This window comes from Podarcis melisellensis (assembly GCF_964234715.1).
Source record: "Podarcis melisellensis genome assembly, chromosome: 7".
NCBI lineage: Eukaryota > Metazoa > Chordata > Lepidosauria > Squamata > Lacertidae > Podarcis > Podarcis melisellensis.
Genome location: NC_138539.1, coordinates 7686718 through 7714509, shown reverse-complemented (window position 1 = coordinate 7714509; position 27792 = coordinate 7686718). Strand labels below are relative to the sequence as shown.

Here is a 27792-nt window from a genome sequence, read left to right as displayed (position 1 = left end):
ACATGGATCCATCTGTCATGGATGCTTTAGCTGAGTTTCCTGTTAGATGAGCCTCTGGGTCTACAATTCTGCAATTCTATGATTCTAAGAACACACCATCTCTCTCTTCGCATCTTCCAAACCACATCATTGTTTTTCCACACAAAACCTGCCCCCTCCCATAATATAGAGGCCATTTCCCACCAAAACACTGGTGCATACCCTCCAACATTCCTCCAAAGAAAATAGGCACATCCTATTCCATAATAATACAGTGGTACCTCAGATTAAGTACTTAATTCGTTCAGGGGTCAGTTCTTAACCTGAAACTGTTCTTAACCTGAAGCACCACTTTGGCTAATGGGGCCTCCTGCTGCCGCCGTGCCACCGGAGCACAATTTCTGTTCTCATCCTGAAGCAAAGTTCTTAACCCGAGGTAATATTTCTGGGTTAGCGGAGTCTGTAACCTGAAGCGTATGTAACTATTACCACTGTAATAGTAATTTTACTATTTAGCCCTTGAAAGCCTTATTCTCTATAAATTTGTATAATCCTATTCTAAAACGATCAAAATTGTGAAAGAATGCCAAATCCCATCAGTTAGATTCAGCCATCAGTGTCAGTCATCATGGTCAATGGTCAGAAATGATGGTTAGGGGGCACTGCATTGTCTACCTCTAAATTATTACTATTCAGCTGATGAATAGAGAAGACTAAGAATATTATTCCACAGTGTAAAATGGATGATCCCATAGAGGAATCAGTTATGTGAAAAACTAGGGCGTTAGAAGTACGCAAAGGTCCCCATTTTCATCTGTAAAAGTCTGAATATTTTCCCTTCTCCTGTTGCAGTATGAAATGTTTTCATCTCTACACCTATAATCTTTACTAAAGCAAACAAACAAAACCCAGTGCCCTTCTCCTGTATTAACTAGGACTTTCTTTGCAGATTTGCTTTGTTTTTTGTTTCCTTTCAACAGTAAGTAAGCCTTCATCTGTCAAAAAACCCTCCTTCGGGAACTGGACTGCAATGAATGTCAGACACATGTAGCTGTCAGGTTTTACCAGAATAAACCAAAGGAGATTACAAGAGAAATATAAGAAGCTTGGGGTAATGGATACATTGCTAATGGGCATTTGCCTCTCCCCCCCCCCGCCCCGTTCTTCTGCAAACACATACTCTTCAAGGGAATTCATAATGCATCAGCTCAAAAAGCAAACTTGCAGTAACAATCAGAGCTATAATTTTAGCTGGAAACCATAGAAGGGGAGGAGAATCTGTAGTTCCCCTGAAGTTTCTGGAGTACAATTCCCACCATCCTGACCATTGGCTGCACTGGTTTGGGCTAGGGATAGGGAAATCTATCAATTTCAGTTTCACCGAGTTTGTCCATTGTCTAGTCTTTAGTTCAGTTCCTTTTCTTTCTTTCTTTTTAAGAGTTCACGGAAAACCAGCACTTCCTCCAACATAATGTATTTCTGTATGTTATCTTCACCAATATATGCTCATTTTTGTACACATCATTTGGTTGAAGAACCACTTGACAAAAGTGCAATTTTAACAAGATAACTGTGTTTCAGTTCCTATGCATTAGAATGTGAACAAAAAAATAGCTTCTCTTCTCTAGCTGAGGCTGATGGGAACTGAATTGCAGCAACAACTAGAGAACCACAAATTATTCATCGGTGAATTACAGTATCATCCCCACTCAGAACGACCTTATTTCCAGAATACAGACACTTCCCTCACTTCTAGCCAGTGATATTTTTAAAATCTATTCTAATGTTAGCAAATTCCTTACTAGAAGGAATGTGCAGCCCCAAACCTTGGTAGGAGATGGAACCTTGCACTTTCCCCAACAGATGTTACTGCATATGTATAGGATCCAACTATTGGTAAGGAGCTTATCTGATCAGGAGAAGTGAAACAAATGAAAGGCTGGAAAAAATGCCCATGTGAACATGGTCAAAGTCAGTCTACAGTGATCAGTTTGTTGTGGAAGTCTAGCTAACATAGATAGACAGGATAGCTGTTAAAGAACTCACATGAGAAACCTTACATTAATAGAACCCAAGGACAGCAGTGATGGATCAGGCCAGAGGTCCACCTGCACTAGCATTGTGTTCTCAGAAGGGACAACCAGATGTCTATGGGAGAAGTCTTACAGCAGAACTTACAGAGAACATGCTGATCCACCCTAAAAATAAGCAAACTTGGGTTGAGTTCTCGTCTTCTGAAAAAAGTAATTAAGCTCATCCTGGGTCTTGATGTCACCACACTATATGTGTGTGTGTGGCACATTAATTGGCTGTAACTAACAAGGGTGGAGACTTGACACAGTATAATTATGTGAGGACATAGGATAACTTATATTACAAATCAGAGAGGGGTGGGACTCAATGCAAGGATGGTGCTAATAGCAGTTCCATAACACTCATGACACATCTCTAATGAGTTAAGCTGCTTTGGAGTTAGGCTGTTATTGGAACTCTTGGCTTCACTCAAAATTCCTCAGATGTTTTGCTTAAGGAAGAATGTCTAAAATTTGGTAGCAGCTATAGACTTAAAACATACTTCTAATGGGGGAGGCGTTGTCCACCCACTCAAGAACTGTCTCCTTCCTGTTTAGTTCCAAACTCCATATTCAGAAACTCACTTTTCAAAAAGTAAGATTCCTTTAATGCTTCTGTCAATAAGAAATGAAGGGCTGCTGTGTTAACTTTGTTAGGCTGGATATTAGAGCCACAAAGGTTTTTCAAACAAGGCTGTTTATTCTCAACAAGGAAACTGTCATTTATGAGCAGCATGATATTGTACGTTAACTTTGATTTTCCTTAGCAACCAGTGTGCCTTGCAGAAATCTGTTCTGCAGAACAAAAGAAAGAACAAAACTTTTGCCATCTTTGAGAAAAAAACAGGAGGTGGTTTGAGTCCCACATGCCTCTACTGTCTACTTCTATTAAATATTAAAAGTCTATTAAACTTGACAAGTTTAGGGAAGCTTTTAATGTTTAACAGGTTATTGTATTTTAATATTCTGTTGGAAGCCGCCCAGAGTGGCTGGGAAACCCAGCCAGATGGGCAGGGTATAATAAATTATAATAAATTATTATTATTATTATTATTATTATTATTATTATTATTATTATTATTATTTCAATAGCACCATTATAAATCCACTATGGAATCCCAAAGTCTTCCTTCCTTCCTTCCTTCCTTCCTTCCTTCCTTCCTTCCTTCCTTCCTTCCTTCCTTCCTTCCTTCCTTCCTTCTCCTGCCCTTTCGTCTCCTAGAATCATGGAATTGTGGAGCTTAAAGAACCCCACAGATCATCTAGTCCAACCCCCTGCAATGAAAGAATAAGGTGATGTGCATCAGTAGTGGGGAACTTCAACCCAAGGGTCTAATCAGGCCCCTTTGGCCCAACAGGCCATTTCAGGCAAGCCACTCCCACCAGCAGAACGACTAACATTATATATGACATCAGATGTAGGGCAGGTAAAGGCACAGCTCATGCTGGATCTTCAGGCACTGCCAATCAACTGGTGTCAGGTGATTGACAGGTGGACAGCCCCACCCACCTGCCAAAGTTGGCCTATGATGGTAGGGAGGTAATGTTCCACCTCCCCACTATGATGTATGTGGTTAACCTCTTCTCATTGTATCCTCACAACCACCATGCAAAGTAAGCGAAGTAAGAAGGAGTGACTGGTCTAATATCATCTAGTGAGCATCAGGGCAAAGGGCTGATTTGTATCTCCATCCCACTAGTCCTTGTTTGATGCTCCATCCATTACACCACAGCTACAGAGATATAAATACCCACCCTTTTGCCCATGATGAATAAGGCTGCAATTTAGAGAGCAAAGTTGGTAATCTTATGGAAATTATATTCACTTCCCTGGCCCAGGCTCCCCACATTTCCCCTGATGATGGCAAAATTTAGCAGCACAGCTGACAGCTCCGTTATTGGGAAATAACCAAACAAGTGGGACCAGGAAGTGCCAAGCAGGTTTTCCAGACGTCCTGACACTTTTCATACACACAGAGTTGTCCTTTGGGGGAAAATACTGGCCAAGGAAATTAGGAATATCATATTCCAGTTCAGTCCCATTGCTCCTCCTTCCTCCACACTAAACAAACTTGTTCAATAGCTATACAGCTGTGGATCATAGGGAAGCGTATTATATTGTCAAATAATAAAGCAACACCTCTCTCTGAGTTTAGCAGGTTTCTGTTAGTATTTCTTTCATTCTTATTTGGTTGTGTGGTGTGACCCTGCTTCTGACTGCACTGTACATTTAATACAATATCACAGATATTCCTAAGTGTCCCTATTTTCATCAGAGAAATGTTGAAGGGTATGGAGTTATGCAACCTGAATCAAGGAGATCAGTAACTATATGACGTTTAGAAAGCATCTTAAGGCAGCCCTGCATAGGGAAGTTTTTTCAATGTTTATGTTTTTATATAACATGGGGAAGCCACCCACAGTGGCTGGGCAACCCAGTCAGATGGGAGGGGTATAAATATTAATATTAGTAGTAGTAGTAGTAGTAGTATAGAATAGGGCATCCCTATTTTCATTGGAGAAATGTTGGAGGTTATAGTATTATGCCACATTAAACAGTAATGATTTCCCCCGAAGAATCTTGGGAGCTGTAGTTTGTAAAGGTTGCTGACAGCTGTGAGGAGACCCCTATTCCCCACACAGAACTACAATTCAAAGAGTGTCTTAATGACCAAGACTGATAACCATAGCCAAGAAGCTTCACATTCACATCTGGCCCCTGCAATGAACTAAATAAGACTATGGCTTTGCTTTCTGATATCCTGAATTTAGCTGAATTTCTTTTTCTTTCATTTCTTTTATTGATTTTCCAAAAAATATTAAACAAACAAACAAACATAAATCTTAACTGTACTTAATCCAATCTTCATAACATTGTTAGGTGACTTCTGCTAATCCCTCTGGCTGTGTTTCAGTATATATCTTTGTAACAGTTTTCCAAAACCAGATTTCTCATAAAATTAACTTAATCATTTAACATCGTTCTTTCTTTTTATTTTAACTTTAAACATTTTATTCTCTAACATCACATATTTAAATCCTAAGCCTATCTGATATTTGCAAATTTTTCCAATTAAGTTATCTTAACATATTTAACTAAATAGTCTTTCAATTTCATCCATTCCTTCTGGTAATCCTCCTCCTTCTGGTCACAGACTCTTCCAGTCAGGTCGGCTAGCTCCAAAAAATCCATCATCTTCATCTGTCATTCCTCCACTGTTGAGACTTTTTGTGTTTTCCAATTCTTAGCTAACAAAATTCTAGCTGCGGTTGTGGTATACAAAAACAAGCTAACGTCTTGAATTTAGATGAATTTTCAGAGTAGAACCCCCCCCCCCCAAAAAAAGTATGTCATTTTTTAAAAAACAACAACAAGGACATAATATTAGTCAACCACACATTAAGCAGTTTAATTGTCAGATGGTCACAGAACACACTGCAGTAAATCAGCACTACACACAGCAGAGCTCTTTCTGTCCAATATGGGCCCTGAACACAGCTGTCCCTAGTATAGAGTCCCAAGGCTGCTTCTGCTTCTTCACAGCTTGACCTCGTCTGGCTTGGCAACGAAACCTTGCAGTCGGTGAAGCTCTGTCAGATCCCTAAATGAAACAAAGACAAATCGCCTTTCTGAAGCCCAGTAGCACGCCAACCCCGGAGGGATGTATGAGCAGGTCAGACTTCTGCAGCTGCCAGTTCCTGGGGGTCACGGCCGGATTGAACACCCTGCGTTGTTCACCCAGCAAGAATCTTGACAGGTCAATGGTGTGAGGAGAAGTTGACGATGATGTGTCCACAGAGGGGGGAAGTGTACGTTCAAGGGAAAGCCCTCAGAGGATGATTCTGGAGCCAGCATGCCCAGCACATTAACACTTCAGCTCCATGCTGGAAGGAAGGAGGCCTACTCACAAGTGCAGTGCTTTTTGCAATCAGCCAAGGAAAGCCTGTCGCCACTAACTGACTCCTCTGAAAGCCCAGGACCTATGCCACATGCTCAACAGAATCAAGGGACAAAGCTGTTATCTGGGCTGTGTCAAGAAAATCCCCAAGCTCCTTCATCTCACTTGCAAAATTCTAGAACTCTGCATCCTGAAGTGTAGCTGATCCTGACATTTTAAATTCCATTCCAGAAAATGTACAGTATCTGGAAAAAGCAGCTCCTCAAAATCAAGGAGAAGAGTCTGGCAGAAGCAAATTCAACAAGTATCCCAAGTGTTGTGGTTTGCTGCTGCCCCCTTTGTGGTCCCAAAAAACATACATAAAAAAAATCGATTAGCATAGCTGGGCTTCCTTGCACAATTACATCCTAGGTAGAGATTGTTGAGTTTCCCAATGCCCTCTGTGAATTAACTTTGAAACTGGGGTTTTTACCAGAGGTAGGCTACAAGAAGTTGTCTTTGTTGTTGTTGTTGTTTGTGGGACAATTTGAGGTTTGGGGAAAATTTCATCTATTTCAGGAGCCTTTTTCTTCTGATACCCAGCCTTTATTTTCTTTCTATGGGAATGGGGAAAATGTTGTAGCAGCAAAATCAGAGGGTGAAGATTGAAGGCCCTCGTCCCAGATGATTCCACACAAATGTAGTCATCACTTTACAATATTGCACAGGGTCCATTCTAGGAGGATTTCTTCACAGACAGAAACTCTTGTAATACAGGCAGAAGTGTTTCCCCCGCAAGTGACAACAGTCACCATTGGATTGAGCAGATGGGATCAATTATAGGTCCAGTGGTCAAGAAGGCAGTTTCTGCAAATTCTGTAGAGGGAAGTGAGGGGCAGATACTGCTCATCAACTGCTCATCAACCTGGAAAGGTAGTCTCTCCAGGAGAATGAAAACTCATACCCTAAACCTCTGCTGCCTTGCAGGATATCTTCAGGAGAAGATGTGACTAAGGAGTCAACTCTTCACAAATTGAGAATGGAGTCCTTAAGACAGTTGGATGGTGCCTTGCATGCTTCCTTCTGGCAACTCCTGTAGCCGAGTTGATGCCAAACACATTGCTCTCTTTTCTTTTCTTTTCTTTTCTTTTCTTTTCTTTTCTTTTTAAAATAGCTTTTATTGACTTTTCTTTTCTCATAACAAATATCCAATACCATTACAAAACATTCCTTTTCCAATTTCCCCCCTTACTGTTGACTTCCCTCAGCTTCCATTTCTGGTTTACTACATCAAATGATAAATTCTGCTGTTTGTATATAATACTATGTTATCAAATTGTTATAATTCTTGTTCTGCTCTGCTTTTCTTTGGACCAGCAAGCAAAGACTGAGAGGAGGATCTTCTCATCGGGGAGCCCAGAACTTCCATTCACACTACCCAGGCTTGTGCCCCGGGGAGGTCATTTGTTGCAAACGCAGCAGTTTCACTTCACCCCCCAGAAGCACAATCCATTGTCTCTCGAAACAGATGGATGCCAGCAACCCTGTGCAGAACCTGTTGGAATCTTTTGAAAGATTTCATCAACGTTGTCTCCGAAAATTTTTACACATCACTTGGGAAGACAGGCAAACTAATGCCAGTGTCCTGGAAGAAGCAAAGATCACCAGTGTCAAAGCAATGATTCTTCAACATCAGCTTTGTTGGACTGGCCATGTTTTGCGGATTCTTGATTATTATCGTCTTCCAAAGCAACTACTCTATTCCGAACTTAAAAATGGAAAGCGTAATATTGGTGGTCAACAACAACAAAAACTCTCTCAAGGCAAATCTAACAGAAATGTAGTATAAACACCGACAACTGGGAAACACTGGCCTGTGAGCACTCCAATTGGAGAACAGCCTTTACCAAAGGGTTGGAAGACTCAGGACAGAAAGGAGAAGCATGCTAAGAGGAAGGCATATTTGGCAAAACCTCACTGTAATCAACTTCCACCTGGAAACCTATGTCCCCACTGTGGAAGGACATGTGGATCCAGAATTGGCCTCCACTGTCACTTATGGGCTCACTGTTAAAACTGTGTTCATGGAAGACAATCTTACTCAGTGATGAGTGATTGCCAAAGAAGAAGAAGAACCCGTGACTGTTGGTAAGGATCAAAGAGAAGATGTCTCTCCCAAAATGCATTTGGAAATGTATTCCCCTCCCCCAAATATACATTTTGGACCCTTTGTTAAGTTGAGAACAGTGCAAAATCGAAATGAATATTCCAATCTGTACATTCATTTGAGAAGTGCAGTTCTGGTTAGTTCATATTAAAAGCTGGAAAAAAATGGAGCTCAAGCATCCCTGGTTACACCTGAATCTTCATACATGTCAAGAGGATGTTCCAAGCTGTGCTCCTTCTCATATCAATATCTGCAGGACAAACTTTTCCTGCCCTGGAAATGTAGTGATTGGGGAAAGTTAATTTCCTGGTCCTCAGGATCTGGATTCTAAAGTTCAGAATTTAGGTTCTGGGATCTGGAACAGGCTAATGCAGGATAGCAGGAGCATAATTTTCTACTATCCCAACGCCACATTTAAAGAAGTAATCCTGGGTACCACATATAAAGGCCACGAGGGTTTCAGACACTTGCCACGCTTCACCGTACTTTGTCAAAGTTAAGGACTATTTAGCAAGAGGGCTGCTTTGAAGTCACCCGTTGGCCCCAAAGGATGAAAAAGACAAAGTGGGCATAGCGAGAACTGTCCAATAAAAGACATCACCTTCTTTATTGTGCCTCTCTCCGGACAAGGATGGCAGGATTAAACCTAATGGCCTCCCGCCTGCGTGGGACGATTATGGCCTCAGGTTGTAAATCACAGCCAGGCAACAAGCTGAACTCTGTCACATTTGCCAGATGCCAACATTTGTCTAGGTAGAAACTCTCTTACCTCCTCCTCCTCCTCCTCCTCCTCTTCCTTGGTCTCTGCTCAAAAATCCCATGAAAGGTCAATTGTTCTTCTCTCTTTGTTAAGGCTACATAGACAGATGGTTTTTAAGGAAGGGTGTTTTATCCCTACCCACATAAAAAAGCAAATGCCACCAGAAGGATTTGAGTAAATATTTTGAAGGAAATAAATACCCTTGGAAAGCACTTAAGAAAATGTGGATATTTAGCCCTGATCTGGCTGGCACAGTGGCTGGCTGCAGCAAAAGGAAGGGCAAATAACAAATTTAAGGGGCAAGGCTGTATCATGGCCCAAACCAGCCACTATATAAAAGCACTTCTGCAAACAAGCCTGGAAAATCATGCAGAGAATGGTGTTCAGCTGATTATCTGCAGGGAAGATGGGGACTGCACTATCCCTTGGCCTGATTTGTGCTGTGTGCTGATGGGCTGGGGGTTAGAATTGGCTTTGCACCCAGTCCAGGGTGGAAGCGATGGGGCATAGGGCCAGCCATGAAAGCCTGGTGAGTCTGTGAAGGGACAGGCAGAGCCCTGGGGTACTTTAAACCCATTGATCTTTGTTCTGGCAAATGGTAAGAGATGAACCACATGCCAGACACTTGAGCTGGGTAGAAATTGTTATTTTTTAGTCCACTTTCTGAAATTGGCCATTTGGCTTTTAGTGTGGTGAGAACAGATAGGAACGATGACCTTTTTCAAAGGGTAGTTGATTCACTGGTTCTAGTTTCAAATAGGATGCCTGATTTTCTTGGGTCCTTTGCATCCAAATGTATGTCTTGTTCAAAGGGTGCTGAAAGCCATGCAAATTTGTCACATAATTGTTTTCAACTCATTTTTTTTAAAATTCAGTCAAACCCTGTTACCGTCTTAAAAGGCTGAGCGCCTCAAAGCCCAGTATTGCACAGCTGTTCTGGTATAGAAGAGCGACTTTTACAGTCAGTTGGGCTGCACATACACTTCCTCGATTAAAAGTAATCAAAATGATTTATTGAAAACACCTTCTGATTTGTCGTGCAGCATTACATGGTTGTTTACTGGAATTTGCTCGGGAAGAATCCTGATTTATTTTTTAAAAAAAAAACATCCAGCAGATGTCACTGCAGCTCACTAATGCAATTTCTCAGATTCCATATTTGTATCAGATCCCTGCTTAGGGTTGTTTCAGAGAGAGAGAGAGAGAGAGAGAGAGAGAGAGAGAGAGAGAGAGAGAGACGAATAAATATAAGAGGGGCAAGTAGTGTCTTTTCAACCATGCTAAAGGTAAAGGTAATGGGACCCCTGACCATTAGGTCCAGTCGTGGTTGACTCTGGGGTTGCAGCGCTCATCTCACTTTATTGGCCGAGGGAGCCAGCGTACAGCTTCCAGGTCATGTGGCCAGCATGACTAAGCCGCTTCTGGCGAACCAGAGCAGCGCACAGAAACGGCGTTTACCTTCCCGCCGGAGCAGTACCTATTTAGCTACTTGCACTTTGACGTGCTTTTAAACTGCTAGGTGGGCAGGAGCTGGGTCCGAGCAACGGGAGCTCACCCCGTCGCGGGGATTCGAACCGCTGACCTTCTGATTGGCAAGTCCTAGGCTCTGTGGTTTAACTCACAGCACCACCCGCGTCCCTTTTCAACCATGCTACTTATACATTAAACATATTTCCTAGGGTGTGAGGGGACTAGCACCCATTTGATGAACTGTGTATTTCCCATCATAACATCAGCTGTTCAGTTATATGGGAATTATTTGCTTGATTTCTCTCCAACCCATCCAGCCTCAATATATGGGACACCCTTTTGAAAATGCACCCATGTGGCACAGCATACCAAATTCATGACAATAGTACCTTGGTTCCCGAACATCTTGGTTCCTGAACAATCGGCTCCTGAACAGCACAACCCCGGAAGTGAGTGTTCCGGTTTGTGAAAGTTTTTCAGAAGCCGAACGTCCGACACCGATTCTGCAGCTTCCGATTGGCTGCAGCCAATCAGAAACTGTGCCTTGGTTTTCGAACCATTTCAGAAGTCAAACAGACTCCTGGAACGGATTTAGCTCGAGAACCAAGGTACCGCTGTATCTCTAATTCCCTACAACCAACCATGTCAAAAAAAACCATGCACATTTGTATCCCAGGTTGTTGAGACTGTCAGTCTGCCCTAGTGACCTGTAATAGGGTACCCAGCTACTTGTCAGTTTGGTAACATTTTACAGGAAGGAGATACCCCATTAATTATTATTATTACTATTATTAATTAAACTTGCATATCACCCTTCACCTGAAGGTCAGTTCACAACATAAAAAAAGAAAATGAGGACACAAAATACATAATAAACAAATACAAATACAAGCCAATTACCACCCCCTCCCGCAATCACATTTCAAAGGTCATAGAAGGTTTAATCAGTCCAAGGCCAGATTGAAGAGTAACGTTTTTGCCTGACACGAAATATATGCAATGAAGGCGCCAGGCAAGCCTCCCTGGGGAGAGCGCTCCCAGAGAAGGGAGCCAACACAGATAAGGCCCATCCTTGTGTTGCCACCCTCTGGATCTCTAGCGGAGGAGGCACACAAAGAAGGGCTTCAGGAGATGATCACAAGAATGCCAGCAATAGCAGGAACAATCCTGAGCAGAGAAAACCGAGAGGTGATATGATGGGTAAAGGTAAAGGGACCCCTGACCGTTAGGTCCAGTTGTGGCTGACTCTGGGGTTGCGGCGCTCATCTCGCATGGAAACGCACTACGCTTTGAAAATCCCAATGAGCTTTCCAAAGGAAGTATCTTAAATAATAATAATAGTAATAATAGTAATAATGAAACAGGGGATTTACATTAGTGAAGCATCTTTGAATTCAGCCCTTGGAGAAGCCAGGAGTGAAATGCAAAACCCTTGCTCTGTCTCAGCGCTTTCCCCTGCACATATTGCTACAAAACACAACTTGGCAGATTCTCAAACCACATTGCCCCTCTGCAGCCTTATGCGCAAGCAAAGTTTTCAGCTTGTTGCCAGTCATCTCCATAGCCCCATGCCTTGCCTTCTAATCAGCAGTGGAGGTTTAGGGTTCCCACTCTTCCACCAACTCCACTATAATCTCCGTTCCTGGGAGGCATTGATTCACTACAGCTGCTTAAGTAATCAAAGAGTCAGAATTACATGTCTAGACTTGAGCAGTACTCTTCCTCCCCTCACCAAGAGTCTGGAAGGTAGGAAGGGAAGTCAGCTGTGAGAATCAAAATTTCAGGGGAAGTCACACCTGTTAGATGTTTTTTCACCTCCAAAGGGGCAGTCTTCCATTGGCTCCCGAGACAGACAGATGCCAGCCAAGTTCTGCTTTGTGACTAGGGATAGACAAATCTGTCAATTTGGATTTCTCTCAGTTTAATTTTTCATCCCCAAATCTTAAGTTTGGTTCTTTACATCAGTTTGCAAAATTCTTTTTCTTTTTATCATGTGAACCGCCCTGAGACCAGGGAGTACTGGGCGGTATATAAATTCAATAAAAATTACTATTTTTAAAAAAATCCTTCTGAGGATTCATCAGCTTTCTAAGGCAAATCCTAATATACACATTTTTGCATGAAATTTCCCCTAATATACACATTTGTGCACAATGATTTTACCTAATACAATGCACTTTTGCATGTTATTGACATTGCTATGTTCCTTCATGCAGGCCCTTTACCCTAGGTAAAGGTAAAGGGTAAAGGGACCCCTGACCATTAGGTCCAGTCGTGACCGACTCTGGGGTTGCGGCGCTCATCTCACTTTATTGGCCAAGAGAGCCGGCATACAGCTTCCGGGTCATGTGGCCAGCATGACTAAACCGGTTCTGGAGAACCAGAGCAGAGTACAGAAATGCCGTTTACCTCCCCACCGGAGTGGTACCTATTTATCTACTTGCACTTTGACATGCTTTCGAAATGGTAGGTGGGCAGGAGCAGGGACTGAGCAATGGGAGCTCACCCCGTCGCGGGGTTTCGAACCACTAACCTTCTGGTTGGCAAGTTCTAGGCTCTGTGGTTTAACCCACAACGCCACCCGCATCCCTAGGCCCTTTACCCTAGTATATGCTTTTTGGACACATGATTTGGCTGGGAAGCTGCATTGCAAAATTCTCAGAAGTGAAAATTCTGAAGGATAGTGATGTTTCAGTTCACATTTTGTTTAGGAAAGTGCAAACTAAGTAAGTTTTCGTTTAAATGTGACCTGGATCATATACTTCTGCATATCTCCTGCACTTTGTGACTCATCCAGCTTGATGCAATCTAGTAGCCACATACTGCCATTTTGGATCTGGGAGGATGCTCAATTGGTATTGGAGTGCAGTGGTGCCAACTTGACTAAAATATTGGGGGCTAAGCCAGCCCAGCCCCACACAATCAATCACATGATGCAGCACATTCACAAAATTGAATGGCTATGCCCATAAACCTTAGAGGGGGGCTGACCTCCTCAAATAATTTATTGGGGGGACCAAAGGGACCTTGGCTCCCTAGGAGTCAGCTCCTGTGTTGGGGTGTATTTATGGATGCAGCAGAATGAAATGGGGACGCAGAGGTAGTGAGTATTGTACTATTTCAATTGCTGTGTTAGCTGGTGTGTTTTTTGTGGGGGGGGGAGCTGTATTTGCATGATCCTATAGAAAAAAACAAAAAGCTTTACAACCAGAAAATAATGGTTTCATTTGGTTTTTATCTCCCTAAGGAGCTGATGGCAATATACAAGGTGACATTAGGTTTCCTCTTCCCAAAAAGCTTACAGGCTCAGGGCATCCAAATACGAGTTGACCAGTTCTGCCCATTAATAGAAGCTACATTTTGGAGTACAGCTTTTACAAAATTCCATTGCAAGTTACATACTTAGATGATGGTACCACTCCCATGAGATGGGAAGAACAAATGCTGTCTTCTGTTTCCCTTCCCTAACAGAAAAATGCTGAACATCTGCAGTAATACATCCTGAGATGGGGACAAATTCTTGACTCAGTAGCTCACTGACCCACCCATCATGAATAGCAGGGTTGGTGACCAACGTGACCCCAGTTCCTAGGTTATGTTTGCGTTTTGTGGAAGGACAAATCCCATTTTGCACACACAGAAAAATAAATCCTCCTCTCATTGGAGCTATAAAAAGGGAAGCAAACTAGCCCTCTGGCAATGAGCAAACAAAACTCACAAGAACCTGGTGTATCCTGGGATCAGCTGTTGGTTTGGTACTTTCAAGTAAGCACACACTTTAAGAATGCCACGTAAAGGCAAAATCGGGAGAATCAGCGATTTTAGTTCCTTCTTCAGAGGAACAATTCTAGGAACAACCCCATGCTCAGAATAAAATGTTGTCATCTTGTTGGCCCACTGGTAGGAGCACCACTAAGCTTGCTTCTAGCTATCGCTGCCACTATGATCCTGGCATTGAATATTATGCTATGGCTTATTTATATATTGCCTTTTGGCCAACAGACCATTGAAAGCAGTGAACAGCATGTCAATTGGTTCCCAACAATCACAGCGACTGCATTGGCTTGATGACCAGAAATGAACATGAGAATTGGGCCGCATGGTCAGCTGAACTGAGTCCCATTCCAGCTGAACAGGACAAACTAAAGAACATGTTTCACTCTGCCACATCGCCTGTGGTACATGAACACATCTGGGAGAGTGAAACTGTAGAGCCTCAATTCACTCTCCAGATTCCTGTTGAGCCCTCAGGAATTCAGCTAAAATGAGAAAGCATTCATAAAACTGCAAAGTTCCTGGAGGGTTGAAATGAGATACGGTCAAGGAAAAGCCATTTTGGGACCCGCGAGACAGACAAAGATTTTGGACCATTCTGGTTTTGTGTGGGATTTTATGGCTTCATGAGTGACACTGAGGGGGCTGAAAAGTATGCAGAGCTGGGGGGGAGAGAGAATCACAATTTGTGACATTGCAAGAACTCTGAAACTGGGAGCGGAGCTATGGAAAGAGAAGGAAGCCAGTCAGCCCAAGAGAGACATCCTTCTCTGGAAAGGTGTCATGAATAAATGGCGCAGAAGGTTTCACTAACCCATAAACTATCATTCCTTGTTCCTATCCGCATTATATCATCTAAAGCACCCTTATACCACTTTAAAATTCATGGCTTCCCCCATAGAAACATTGAAACTGTAGTTGGTTCAAGGTGCTGGGAATTGTAGTTGTCAACAACCCTCACCCCTCTCAATGAACTACAGTTCCCAGGATTCTTTGCGCAAAGCCATCGTTTTCACTATAGTTCACAGTGTGCTTCTAAACTGCCACTGTTTTCAGTGGGATTCAGTCACAAACAGGTACACTGAGGTTTCACAATTAAAGTTGACTTGCAGCTCTCACACAGAAACATATTCTCACACAGAAAAAGTGGACTTTGCAAGAAGGAAAGGGAAAGAAACCTGCCCTGGAAAGTGTGGGATAATACTTGCTTGATGCAATTGGCATACAACCTCCCAGCAAGCAATTCAGGATGAATGCTCAATAAACAACTTGTTTGCAAGTGACCGTGCAAAGGAAGGAAATGGTCTTCTCTTGACATACAGGGCAGGGTTTCTCAAGAAGTCAAATCTCAGCCGTTCCTTCCAAGGTATGAATTCCCAAGCACAGACCGGGAGTGACAAAATGAATGTTTATCAAAAAAAAGTAACTTGTGATGCCCATGGAACTGTGATGAACCCACCATCAATTGGATGCAGTGGTGGAGGAACACTCTCTGGCACCTGGGGCGGGACGCCGAGGGGCGGGGCAAACTGCCCGGTGGCACATGCATGGCATCCCGTACAGACTGTGCACATGCGGCAGCCCGTACAGTCACCAAGCGAGCGATGCCCTCCCTTTGTATGCCCCTGATTGGACGCATCAACCCAACTGCACCAGAGGACATTTCAACATTAAAACCAGGAGATGATCATACTGTAGGCTGAAAGCAGGAAATCCGTCCTTTTGCGTGTAACTTCATGATGTCAGGGGAGTTTGGGACACTAACCCTGCAATTTCAGCTAGAATAAATAACCGGCTGGTTCCAAAACAAGCAGTGTGCTGCACCACCAAGAGGAGAAAGGAATATTCTTAGCCAGCCAGCACAATCTGAGCTACTTTAATGACAATGTCTCTGTGTTAAGCACATGTAAATCAAAACGAGGTTTCGATATCCAGCTATTTTAGAATGCATTGCTGCATGGCATTCCAAAGGCTTAGCCAGATTTCTGCATTGTTGAGATGGAGGCCCTGTATCTTCTCCCCATCAGCTTAGTGAGGGGGATTTTGCTGGGAAGGTTTAAAAGGGGAAGAGCTATTAACAACTTCTCTCTGTCACACTTCCTCTACTCAGATTCTCAGCCTGCCCAGGCAGCTCAGAATACAGGAATGCAGAGGAAAGAATGGTAAGATTTTGCCCAATGTGTAAATTGAACCTCAGCCACGTTTGTTTCCTATGTCTGCCTTAAACATCTTCTAGCCTCTCAGCTCTCTGAGAACTGACAACTGCCCAAGACCGCAAGTCTGCTGAATCCTACGACAAGACCTTGTCTGATTGGTCTGTATGAAGACCTCCAAGGAGCATATTTCTGAAACTTCTAAAAGATCACACGAAAAGGTCTAAATCGGCAGGGACACCTCACACACAGAGAAGGGGAGTAGTTCAGTGATAGAGCATCTGGTTGGCATGCAGATCGTCCTAGGTTCAATCCCTGACATCTGAAGGAAGGACTGGAGATCTCAAACTCTGGAAAACCACTGCCAGTTAGGGTAGACAATACTCAACTTGATGGGCCAATGTTCTAACGCAGTGTTTCCCAACCTTGGGTCTCCAGCTGTTTTTGGACTACAACTCCCATCATCCCTTGCTAGCAAGACCAATGGTCAGGGATGATGGGAATTGTAGTCCAACAGCAGCTGGAGACCCAAGGTTGGGAAACACTGTTCTAACTCAATAGAAAACAGCTGTACATCAGGAATAGAAATATTTAGCCCTCCAGACATTGCTGGACTGCAACTCCCATCATCCCTGACCATCGGCCATGCTGGCTGGGGCTGATGGGAATTGGAGTCTAACAATATGTGTAAGGCCAAAGATTGCTCTGGGGACAAGCCCTCAGATGAAAAATCCAAAGCATTTGGGAGCTTCCTGTTGTCTATTTAATGGTGTGTGGGTGTGTGGGTGTGTGAATCCTTTCAATTAAAATACAATTTAAATGTGCAAAGCTGCTTTCTATGATACATTGGAGGCTGTCTCCATAATGGCCTTTTCATTACGTGCAGTCTGCTTTTTATCAAGTCAGATCATTGGTCCATTTAGCTCAGTATTACCAATACTGACTGGCAGAAGCTTTCCAGAGCTTCTAACAAAAGTTTTTCCCTGTCCTACCAGGGACAGGGATACCACAGATTGAATCCAAGACCTTCTGCATGCAGTGCAGATGTTCAACCACTAAACTGTAGGCCAGGGGTCAGCAAACTTTTTCAGAAGGGGCCAGTCCACTGTCCCTCAGATCTTGTGGGGAGCTGGACTATATTTTGGGGGGAAAATGAATGAATTCCTATGCCCCACAAATAACTCAGAGATGCATTTTAAATAAAAGGACACATTCTACTCATGTAAAAACACGCTGATTCCCTGACCGTCTGCAGGCCAGATTTAGAAAGCGATCGGGCCGGATCCGGCCCCCGGGCCTTAGTTTGCCTACCCTTGCTGTAGGCCTTCTGCCCAACAGAGATCTCTAGATATCAGGCTACTATCCCCTAACTCCCCTAGGTGCCTTTAAGTGAACAAATTGTCTCTCTTTCAACCTTACAAGTCACATAACCATTGAGTGAAGAAAAGCTGATGTGTGATGGCATCATCATATATGAAAGAGTCACATGCTATGTACATTGCTAATTATAATTCCATCAGGTACCCATGAGAGCATGGGTCCAAGGCCACATCCATTGACTTAAATTCAAGTAGAATGCTAAGACAGAAAGAGTACATGTTAAAACATTCTACATAAAATTATTCATTCTTAATCTAAACCTGACATGTGATGGGACTTCAGAGTACCTTCATTTTACCACATCTAATGAAGCCATAGCTCTCCAAGCCCATAGAAGATTGGCTGTGAAAACCTTTGTGCCAAAGAAATGACTTTCTTACTTACTTTCACAAAGCCTTCTCCTCAGTTTCCCACGTATCTTGTCAATAGCATTGTAATCTGAGACATGGAACACATGGGCAGACTTGGGCTCTGAAGCAATTTCATCCAGCTCTTCTTTGAGGGCCTCACCAACCCCTACAGCAAAGATCCTTATGCCCGCTTTATGAGCTGCAGTGGCCGGATCCAAGACATAATCCTGGCTCCGGCCATCCGTCAGAAGAATAGCCACTTTTTTGATGGTGCGGTCGCTTGGCCTTCCACCAGCCTCCGTGGAAAAGCTGTATGTGTTGATGTACCGTAGGGCATCACCAGTATTTGTATTGCCCCCGTAGTATTTGATATTCCTTGCAGCTTCTTTGATCTCCTCCCGAGTCCGATATTTCCCAAGCTCAAATTCAGTAGTTGGTCTGTCGCTATAGCGGACAACACCAACCCGGGTTTTGTCTGGTCCGATCTCAAACGTGTCTACCAGATTAGCCACCCACTGGCGGACCTTCTCAAAGTCTTCTTTCCCCACACTGGAGGAGGTGTCCAAGATGAAGACGAGGTCATAGTGGACATTCTTGCAACCTGCAAGGGAAAATTGAGTATCTCCTGAGACATGGTAGAGGAAGACAGCCACCAACATCACAACATCTGGGGACATTTCTGCTCATCATAGCAATTTCTGCTTGGGGGAATGTGTGGTCAGCCTTCCACAGAACATGTTCCACCTTGGAGAACCATTACCGAGTCTGTCCTTAGAGTTTAGTAAGGCCCAAAGCAGATCTGAAAACAGATTTTGCTTTGTTATGCAAACTTTCTCTCTTTTCTCTCTCTGTTGTGGCTGCTGTGCTTTCGCCTACTCTGTCTGCATGTCTATGAGGCAACTATTTTCTTTTGAAATCTTAACAGACTGCTCTCTGTTCCCCCTCCTTCCATTCCCCTTTAACTCAACATGCTTAAGAACTTTTTGGCAGATCAAGTGTTGCCTGCCTTCAAACCTGCCTTCACAGACAGTAATAGCAAACAGTTGGCATTCCATGTTCTCATTTAAAAGCACCATTATATTTTATTTATTGTCAGCCTGGAGAAATGCTTTCTTTTACAGTGGTGAGAAGTTTTACAAGATTTGTTATATATATACAAATAACAAAACCTAAGTGTTGACAAGGGGGTGAATCACTGGACTGGAGATTGAGTTTTTTGACAACTGAAGAATTCAATTGCTAAGGAAGTGTTGCTACATGCCAGTGAAGAGTGAGTCAAGGATCAAACCCAGGACACCATTTTGAGAGAGCAATAGGGCATCTTGACCTCATATTTCAAAGCATACGTGATTATCCCTGAATAAAGCTTTTAACTTTGACCAAGTCAGTGCTTTCATGCACTGAATGAATGCAGTTTTAGACCAATGACTTTCAAACTATGTTCCAAAGAGCTTCTTCAGAGGTTTATCAGAGATTCTTCTGAAAGGCTCAGTGAACATAATGTCCTTGAAGGACTCACTGGACTAAATTAAACTTGCACTGGCTGCTGATATGCTACTAGGCCAAGTTCAAGTTTTGTGAATTTTCAAGGCCCTTAGCAACTTGATACCTTAAGGCTCATCTGATTTTTTTAATCCCGACCCAATCACTGAGGTCTTCTGCATATCTTATATCCACCAGGATCTCATCACTACGGGTCCAATTCTATGGAACTTCCTCCCAGCTTTGATCAGACAGATTCCCTCCCTGTTGATCATCAGTGAAGACTTTCTTTTTATTATTCCAACTGGGTATTTTAAGGAAGCTTTTCTAATTTTATGGTTAACTGATCTTAAGCTATAAATGATTAAATAAATCAACAAATAAATAAACACACTTTTGCAATGCATAGCTCCAAAGAAGCATGTTCTAGGATACGATCTCAGTAGTCATGAGGGCAACAGGAAGATTTAGGAGGCCAGGACAGTCTTCTGTGTGAACTGACAGTGCAGTATGGAATAGGCCCCAGAATCTGTTGCAACTTGCAGGGATTCCATACCAGAATCAAGGGACCTCTGCAACAAACACAGGCATTCCTAACCACAAATCATTTTTTGTCATACATTTCATTCCTACTGCCAGGTTGTCTCAATCTTCGGCAGTTATATCTATGACTAAGATCACAAGCGTTTATCAGATCATTTGACAATTGATCTAATGAAAAACACATATCCCTTTCAAAACAGCGCATTCCCCTCTTTCTTCCAGATGTTTAGCAGAGTCCTACATGCGGCCTACAAGAACTACAATGGAGTAGTGGCTATGCATTTTTCTTTAAAGGCAATTCCCATTGGGTTCAACAGAACTCACTTCCAAGTAAATGTACGTGGGATTGCAACCTGACCTACCAACTGAGAAATCCTTGGTTCACCAGTCACCTTGGCCAAGAACTAGCCAAGTGATCGTGGGTAAGCCACTAGGACTCTGCCCCAGTCACCAGAATACAGAGGTAATAAATAATGTTGATCTACCTTATAGGATTGTTGTCTGGATTACTGAGGCTCTATATATGAAAAACTTTTTTTTAAAAAAAAACCATGTATCATCTATTTCAGACTTTTGATCTGCTGTCATTCTGCTCTATAGGTTTATCTGCGACAACATGTGAAAAAACAAAATCCAAAATAATCCCTTTATCTATAATTCAATTACAAAGAGTGCCCCTGCTTACCTGCTCTCTGTGCCTGAACGTTCTCTCCACCCCAAAGGAGCAAAAGCAGTATCAAGGTGGAAGGTATCGAGTATCTTCCTGCGAAGGACATGACTCCCTTCTTCTTCTCCAGTATAGTATTCTCTGTTTTCCTTCCACAATGGTAGTTATTCTACTTATCCATATCTAGGAGTGGGGAGAGAAAAAGTCACAGGAAAAATTAGAGCAAAATGTAATTATTATGTGAAGGAATCACCAACCCGCAAGGGCAGGAGGAGAAAGGGAGAATATTAGAAGAGGAGAAAATAAGAAATGGTTTTCCAACTGTACATCTTTTCATTGGGAAGCTGCTTCCTCTCCTGGTTTTCCTCGAGACGCTGCAAACTGTACACAGACAAAAGCAACAGTGCAGAGTTCACCAGTGTGCAAAAAAGCAGCTTAAAATGTCTTTGTTACAAGTGCACAAGCCCAGTTATCTGAAGGGAGAAGATTAGCACATTATTTAGGTTGACGCGAGTCCATCTTTGACAGTACACTCAGGGCAACAGACCGGAAATTATCCCCAGGGCTGGGCCCCTCCATGTTAGACTTGTGCCTCCCTGGGATGTTTATTTACAATCATACCCTCTGAACAGAGCTGATTGAACATTGTGAGATTATACCCACAGCAGTGTCCCTGGCTGCTGCTTGTATATGTTTAACCTCCCTGTGTAAATCTTTGTGCCTCCTGCAAAATAAAAAATAAAAACAGTTTCTTCTAAGAAGCATGGCTGTAAATAGGCGGTGATGTAGGGAAGTGGAAGAGGCAGAATAGGAGCTGATTAAGAACATAACAAGGACTTAGGCCAAAGACCTATATAATTCAGCATCCTGTTCTTCCAGTGGCCAACAAGATGCAAGCAGGAGCTACAGTAAGTCCAACTTGTGATTCTCAGTGACTGGTAGTCGGAGACATGTGAAAGTCAGGCTTGAAGGCTCATGCTGGGTCTACATGTGTAGCAGAACATGGTGGACAAATACATACCGCTCAACCACCCCATTTTTAAGCAGGACGTCCTGGAATTACAGAAGCCAACAAGCTTCTGGCTGGATCCCAAAATGTCCCAATTTTTGGTCCAGAGCTTGTACCAGTGCACAAGGCCAAAATATGATCATTCTGGCATGAGTCAACTGGGTCATGTCGGAATGAAAGCCTCTCACTCTTTGGTCTTGCAAGACCCAAAAAAATGAGTGTTTTTGGTCTCGCACTCCCATGCAAGTGCAAAAACTCAGGATATACAGTTGTACCTTGGAAGTCAAACGGAATCTGTTCCAGAATGAATGAATGAATCATTATTTGCACCAGCCATCGGCCATAGCAATGAAACAACAATACAATATACAAAGAATAGAAATAAAAAGTCAATTGTATAAAATACATTTTGAGGTTTTGAATCAATAGTCAAATGGTGGATCTTATTCTTATTCCGGAAGTCTGTTCGACTTCCAAAGTGTTCGAAAACCAAAGCTGATTAGCTGCAGGAAGCTCCTGCAGCCAATAAGCCACAGAACCCTGTTGGCTGTTCAGTTTCCAAAAGAACGTTCGAAAAGCGGAACAGTCACTTCTGGGTTTCAATCGTTTGGGAGCCAAAATGTTTGAGAACTAGGCTGTTCATAAACCAAGGTACGACTGTAAAAAGGAGCATCCCGAATTTTGTTCCCAGGATGTTGGAGGGCATGTAATTAGATTGTACATAGTCCAGCTACAAGTAGAGCACATGGCTGACCGCTTCTCCACATGCCCTGTACCCCTCCTATCTGAATCTGTTTTCTGTTTGCTTGTTTGTTTTAATGTAATTTCCCCATCTGAACTTGAGCAACCCATTCCAGTACTTCTACAAGCTGTTACCCCATTTTACTCAGTGTATAAACCAGACACCAGAGCCCAGAGACCTTGTAATGAGTGCACTGTGTAGCCGTGATCTGAGAGTCTGGAAAGGAAGAAGGCCCGGGATGTAGCAGAGAAAAACAGAGGTGGTAGAGGAGGCAGTGGAATGAAAGATTCACAGATCACCTCGCATCTAAAAAGATATTGTAGAGTCCGAAAAGGTTCAGAAAATGGAAACCAAAATTATCAAGGTGACTGGCTCCCCTAATATATTCATTTTATGCATATTTCCCCTAGTATATTCATTTTGTACACATTACTTGAGAACTGCAAAATTCAAAGAAGTGTGAATTCAGAAAGATGGCTTTGTTTCAGAAAGTGAAAATTAGATAAGTTCACCTCTAAATGCAAATGGAGTCAATTTTGTTCCCAGTCCTTAGTCATGATATAGTTGCGTTCTAAATGGATGTTAGCAGATAGCAACTCAAACTGGGTGTAGTCCAGCAATTCTCCACAAGGTGTCCGAACAGCATCATGAGATCTGAAACTCTTTTTTCTAGTCGCAAGCTGCCTAACTCACTGAAACAGAGTTGCAGCACCATAATCCATGAGAACAATTCCTGGTGTTTAATATTCTGGAAAACCCTAATCCTGGCTCAAATAAAAACATCACAAGGTTGGCTTCCATATCATGCTCGTTTTCATAGCAAAGCCACTGAGAAGATCTACTACCCGTCATAGCAGACAGGATATTTCCTCTGCTACTGGATACAGGAAAAGTCTGACGGAAACCAGAATGAGAGTATAAACTCAGGCAGCTTTGTAAGATGGGGCAGTGTCAAGCTTGTTCCGATGCTCTTGGGAGTAAAATAATGAGAATTCTCTTGATTAAAATAGTGGGAGAGGGGACAAAAAGGTACAGTGCTACTTCGGGTTACAGACGCTTCAGGTTACAGACCCTGCTAACCCAGAAATAGTATCTCGGGTTAAGAACTTTGCTTCAGGATGAGAACAGAAATTGTGTGGTGCGGTGCAGCAGCCCCATTAGCTAAAGTGCTGCTTCAGGTTAAGAACAGTTTCAGGTTAAGAACGGACCTCCACAATGAAATAAGTTCTTAACCTGAGGTACCACTGTAGAGGAAGGGCAAGAGGGGGCATCTTAAGCATATCTGGCACCGTGGTGCAAAGCTGTAGAGGGTGGCTCCTCCTGTGGGGAAGAGGTGGAGGCTAGATGCGGTGCCTCCCGGCTCAGCTGGCCACTTTGTGCCGGGATGGCCACAGTAGATGGAGGCTCCGGGTGTGGCGCTGCTTCGGCCCGGCATGGCGGAGGTGGCAAGCTGATGCCAGGAGATGCCGCACCCAGCCTCCACCTCTTCCCTGGCACCCTCCAGAACTTGGTGCCCTGGCGCCCCACACAACTAGCCCCTATGAGTAAGACGCCCCTGAATTGAGAGAGAGAGAGATGGAACGTACATTGAGGTGGCACAGAGAAAGGAGGAGAGATAGCTATGCAGTTCCGCAATGTTGCAAACTCTTCCCACTTTCAGTTTTCACCCCCACCCTTTGTCAGCATGCAGTCCTCAATAGATCCCACCACCTTGCCAAGGAAATGCAGCTCTTGACAGATTCCTCACCTCCAGATGCAAAGGGGCCATGGGAGGTGTTGTGCCATTCAATCTGTCTCAAACTGAATTGTATGTTCCTGGTAAAGTAAAGGTAAAGGGACCCCTGACCATTAGGTCCAGTCATGACCAATTCTGGGGTTGCGGCGCTCATCTCACTTTACTTGCTGAGGGAGCCGGCATTTGTCCACAGACAGGTGATGCGACCAGCATGACTAAGCCGCTTCTGGCGAACCAGAGCAGCGCACGGAAATGCTGTTTGCCTTCCCATCGGAGCGGTACCTATTTATCTACTTGCACATTGACGTGCTTTCAAACTGCTAGGTTGGCAGGAGCAGGGACCGAGCAACGGGAGCTCACCCCGTCACGGGGATTCAAACCGCCAACCTTCTGATCGGCAAGTCCTAGGCTCTGTGGTTTAACCCACAGCGCCACCTGTGTCCCCACGTTCCTGGTAATTTCCCTTAAATCTCTCTTAAAAGAATAAAGACAACACAATCCTATTCACAGTCAACAAAAAGTAAGTTGACTCACGTTCACACAGTACACCGTATCAAATCTGAAGGCAGGCTTAAAGACTTAAAATTACAAATAGCAACATGTGGATTTACCCCATATGATGGGGGACATTCAAAGTGCCTCCAGGAGGAACAGGAAGTTTCGACTGGCTGGACCAAACATTACCTTGCATGTCCACCCCAGCATTACAAAGAATGTTGTACTTGACTGCTACCCGTGGATCACATCCCACAGTCCGGCCCTTCCAGAAAACCTATATCAATTTCTTGCTCCCTGCACTATGCTCAGGTTGCAATTCACACACATTGAGCTCTTGCGTAGATGTGGTGGCTTTCAGAGAAGCTATAAATGCTCCCCTGACAGAGTAACAGCCCTGAAATTCCAGAGCAAGGACCAGCTGAGACTCTGGAGGTATATTTTTGCCTGCAGCAGACAGACTCATGGAGTCGGAAGGCTAAACATTAAATGCCCTGGAGTGCGCTCAGCCCAGCTTTTGTGTCCCCAGGGAAAGGAAATAGCTCAACCTTTTCATTCTCCATATATATTAACATCTCCACGATCACAAGTAGTTGACTGGGGAGCTAGAAAAGCACTAGTATATCCCCAACTTGCAAACAAAACCAGTTCCCAAACCACTATCAGTGTTCAAATATGTTCACACCTGAATGTAACTATTACCATTCACCTGTCCATTAAAAAAATAATAATGTTGTTCCAAACCATTTAATACGGGGAGCTCTCCAGTGTTCTGTTCACTGTCTGTAGTATTTATTGACAAGGTAGATAGGTGATATTTTGATTTAGGTGGGAAAGGTGCCAAAAACAGTTTCTCGCCATTTCTCATTTTCTCCAGTCTCAAATTCAATCTGAAATTCTCCAATCTCCAATATTTGCCACATTTACATTTTGAATAAAAAACCCTCTTGAAAATTCACCAGGATTTTAGAACACATTTTTCTTAACTTCAGTATACCTGAAGGAGCGTCTCCAACCCCATCATTCTGCCAGGACACTGAGGTCCAGCTCCAAGGGCCTTCTGGCTGTTCCCTCACTGTGAGAAGTGAGGTTGCAGGGAACCAGGCAAAGGGCCATCCTGGTAGTGGCACCCGTCCTGTGGAATGCCCTCCCTTCAGATGCCAAGGAAATAAACAGCTATCTGACTTTTAGAAGACTTTTAGAAGACATCTGAAGCAGCCCTGTTTAGGGAAGTTTTTAATGTTTGAAGTTTTATTCTGTTTTTGGTGTTCTACTGGGAGCCACCCAGAGTGGCTGGGGAAACCCAACCAGATGGGTGGGCTGTAAATAATAAAATTATTATTATTATTATTATTATTATTATTATTATTATTATTATTATTATTATTATTGCAAGCAATCTCATCTTTCTTTTTAGGTGAAATTCAGAGGCAATTTTCAGCTGATTTCTTTGTATTATATAATATATATTCTTTATATTACATATCTCAGGAATGTTAAGGAATGCAAAAAAAAACTTTCAAAAGAACAAACTAAATTCTTGGGGGGGGGGGCTTCCCCACCCTTTGTTCCTGTCTCGCAGTAGATCCTGAAACTCCAAGCCAGGGGCTTTTAAAAAGAAACAGATTTCACACAAGCCAATCGCTTCATGCTTTTTATATCTGCGTGGAAGTTATTCTGGCTCCATGGATGAAATCTAACCTTTTCTTTTTTAGCGCAGCACAGGATTGTGTTAATGAAAGAGCCAGTGTGTCATGCCTTTTTATAGGAATTGAAGAGTGATGGAGCAACAGGCCTAAATCTGGTTGGGGGGTGGAATACTTGTTTCCCCTATAAAAGGCAAAATATGAGGAGATGCTTGGGGGCACCTCACCTATGGGCAATACACTAATATCTATCATCTATCTATCATTCATCTATCTATCTATCATCTATCATCTATCATCTATCTATCTATCTATATCTATCTATCTATCTATCTATCTATCTATCTATCTATCTATCATCTATCTATCATCTATCTATATCTATCATCTATCTATATCTATCATCTATCTATCTATCTATCATCTATCTATCTATCTATCTATCTATCTATCTATCTATCTATCTATCTATCATCTATCTATCTATCTATATCTATCTATATCATCTATCTATCTATCTATCTATCCATCATCTATCTATCTATCTATCTATCTATCATCATCATCTATCTATCATCTATCTATCATCTATCTATCTATCTATCTATCTATCTATCTATGTATCTATCATCTATCTATCTATCTATCATCTATCTATCTATCTATCTATCTATCATCTATCATCTATCATCTATCTATCTATCTATCATCTATCTATATCATCATCTATCTATCATCTATCTATCATCTATCTATCTCCATCTATCTATCTATCTATCATCTATCCTCACCTATGGGCAATACACTAATATCTATCATCTATCTATCATTCATCTATCTATCTATCATCTATCATCTATCATCTATCATCTATCTATATCTATCTATCTATCTATCTATCTATCTATCTATCTATCTATCATCTATCTATCATCTATCTATATCTATCATCTATCTATATCTATCATCTATCTATCTATCTATCATCTATCTATCTATCTATCTATCTATCTATCTATCTATCATCTATCTATCTATCTATATCTATCTATATCATCTATCTATCTATCTATCTATCCATCATCTATCTATCTATCTATCTATCATCATCATCTATCTATCATCTATCTATCATCTATCTATCTATCTATCTATCTATCTATCTATCTATCTATCTATCATCTATCTATCTATCTATCTATCATCTATCTATCTATCTATCTATCTATCATCTATCATCTATCATCTATCTATCTATCTATCATCTATCTATATCATCATCTATCTATCATCTATCTATCATCTATCTATCTCCATCTATCTATCTATCTATCATCTATCTATCATCTATCTATCATCTATCTATCTATCTATCATCTATCTATCTATCTATCTATCTATCATCTATCTATCATCTATCTATCTATCTATCATCTATCTATCTATCATCTATCATCTATCTATCTATCTATCTATCTATCTATCATCTA

The 27792-nt window shown here is 42.4% G+C and overlaps 1 protein-coding gene across 1 annotated transcript in view; it reads right to left on the bottom strand.

The window, feature by feature from the left end:
- Positions 1-27792, bottom strand: part of COL22A1 (collagen type XXII alpha 1 chain) — a 178869-nt gene that overhangs the window by 132049 nt on the left and 19028 nt on the right. Inside the window, exons 2-3 of the mRNA XM_081918646.1 lie at positions 20694-20858; positions 18018-18584 (exon numbers count right to left, since the gene is read on the bottom strand). Coding sequence (XP_081774772.1) covers positions 18018-18584; positions 20694-20784 — 658 coding nt within the window. The 5' untranslated portion in view covers positions 20785-20858. The remainder of the gene's footprint in view (positions 1-18017; positions 18585-20693; positions 20859-27792) is intronic.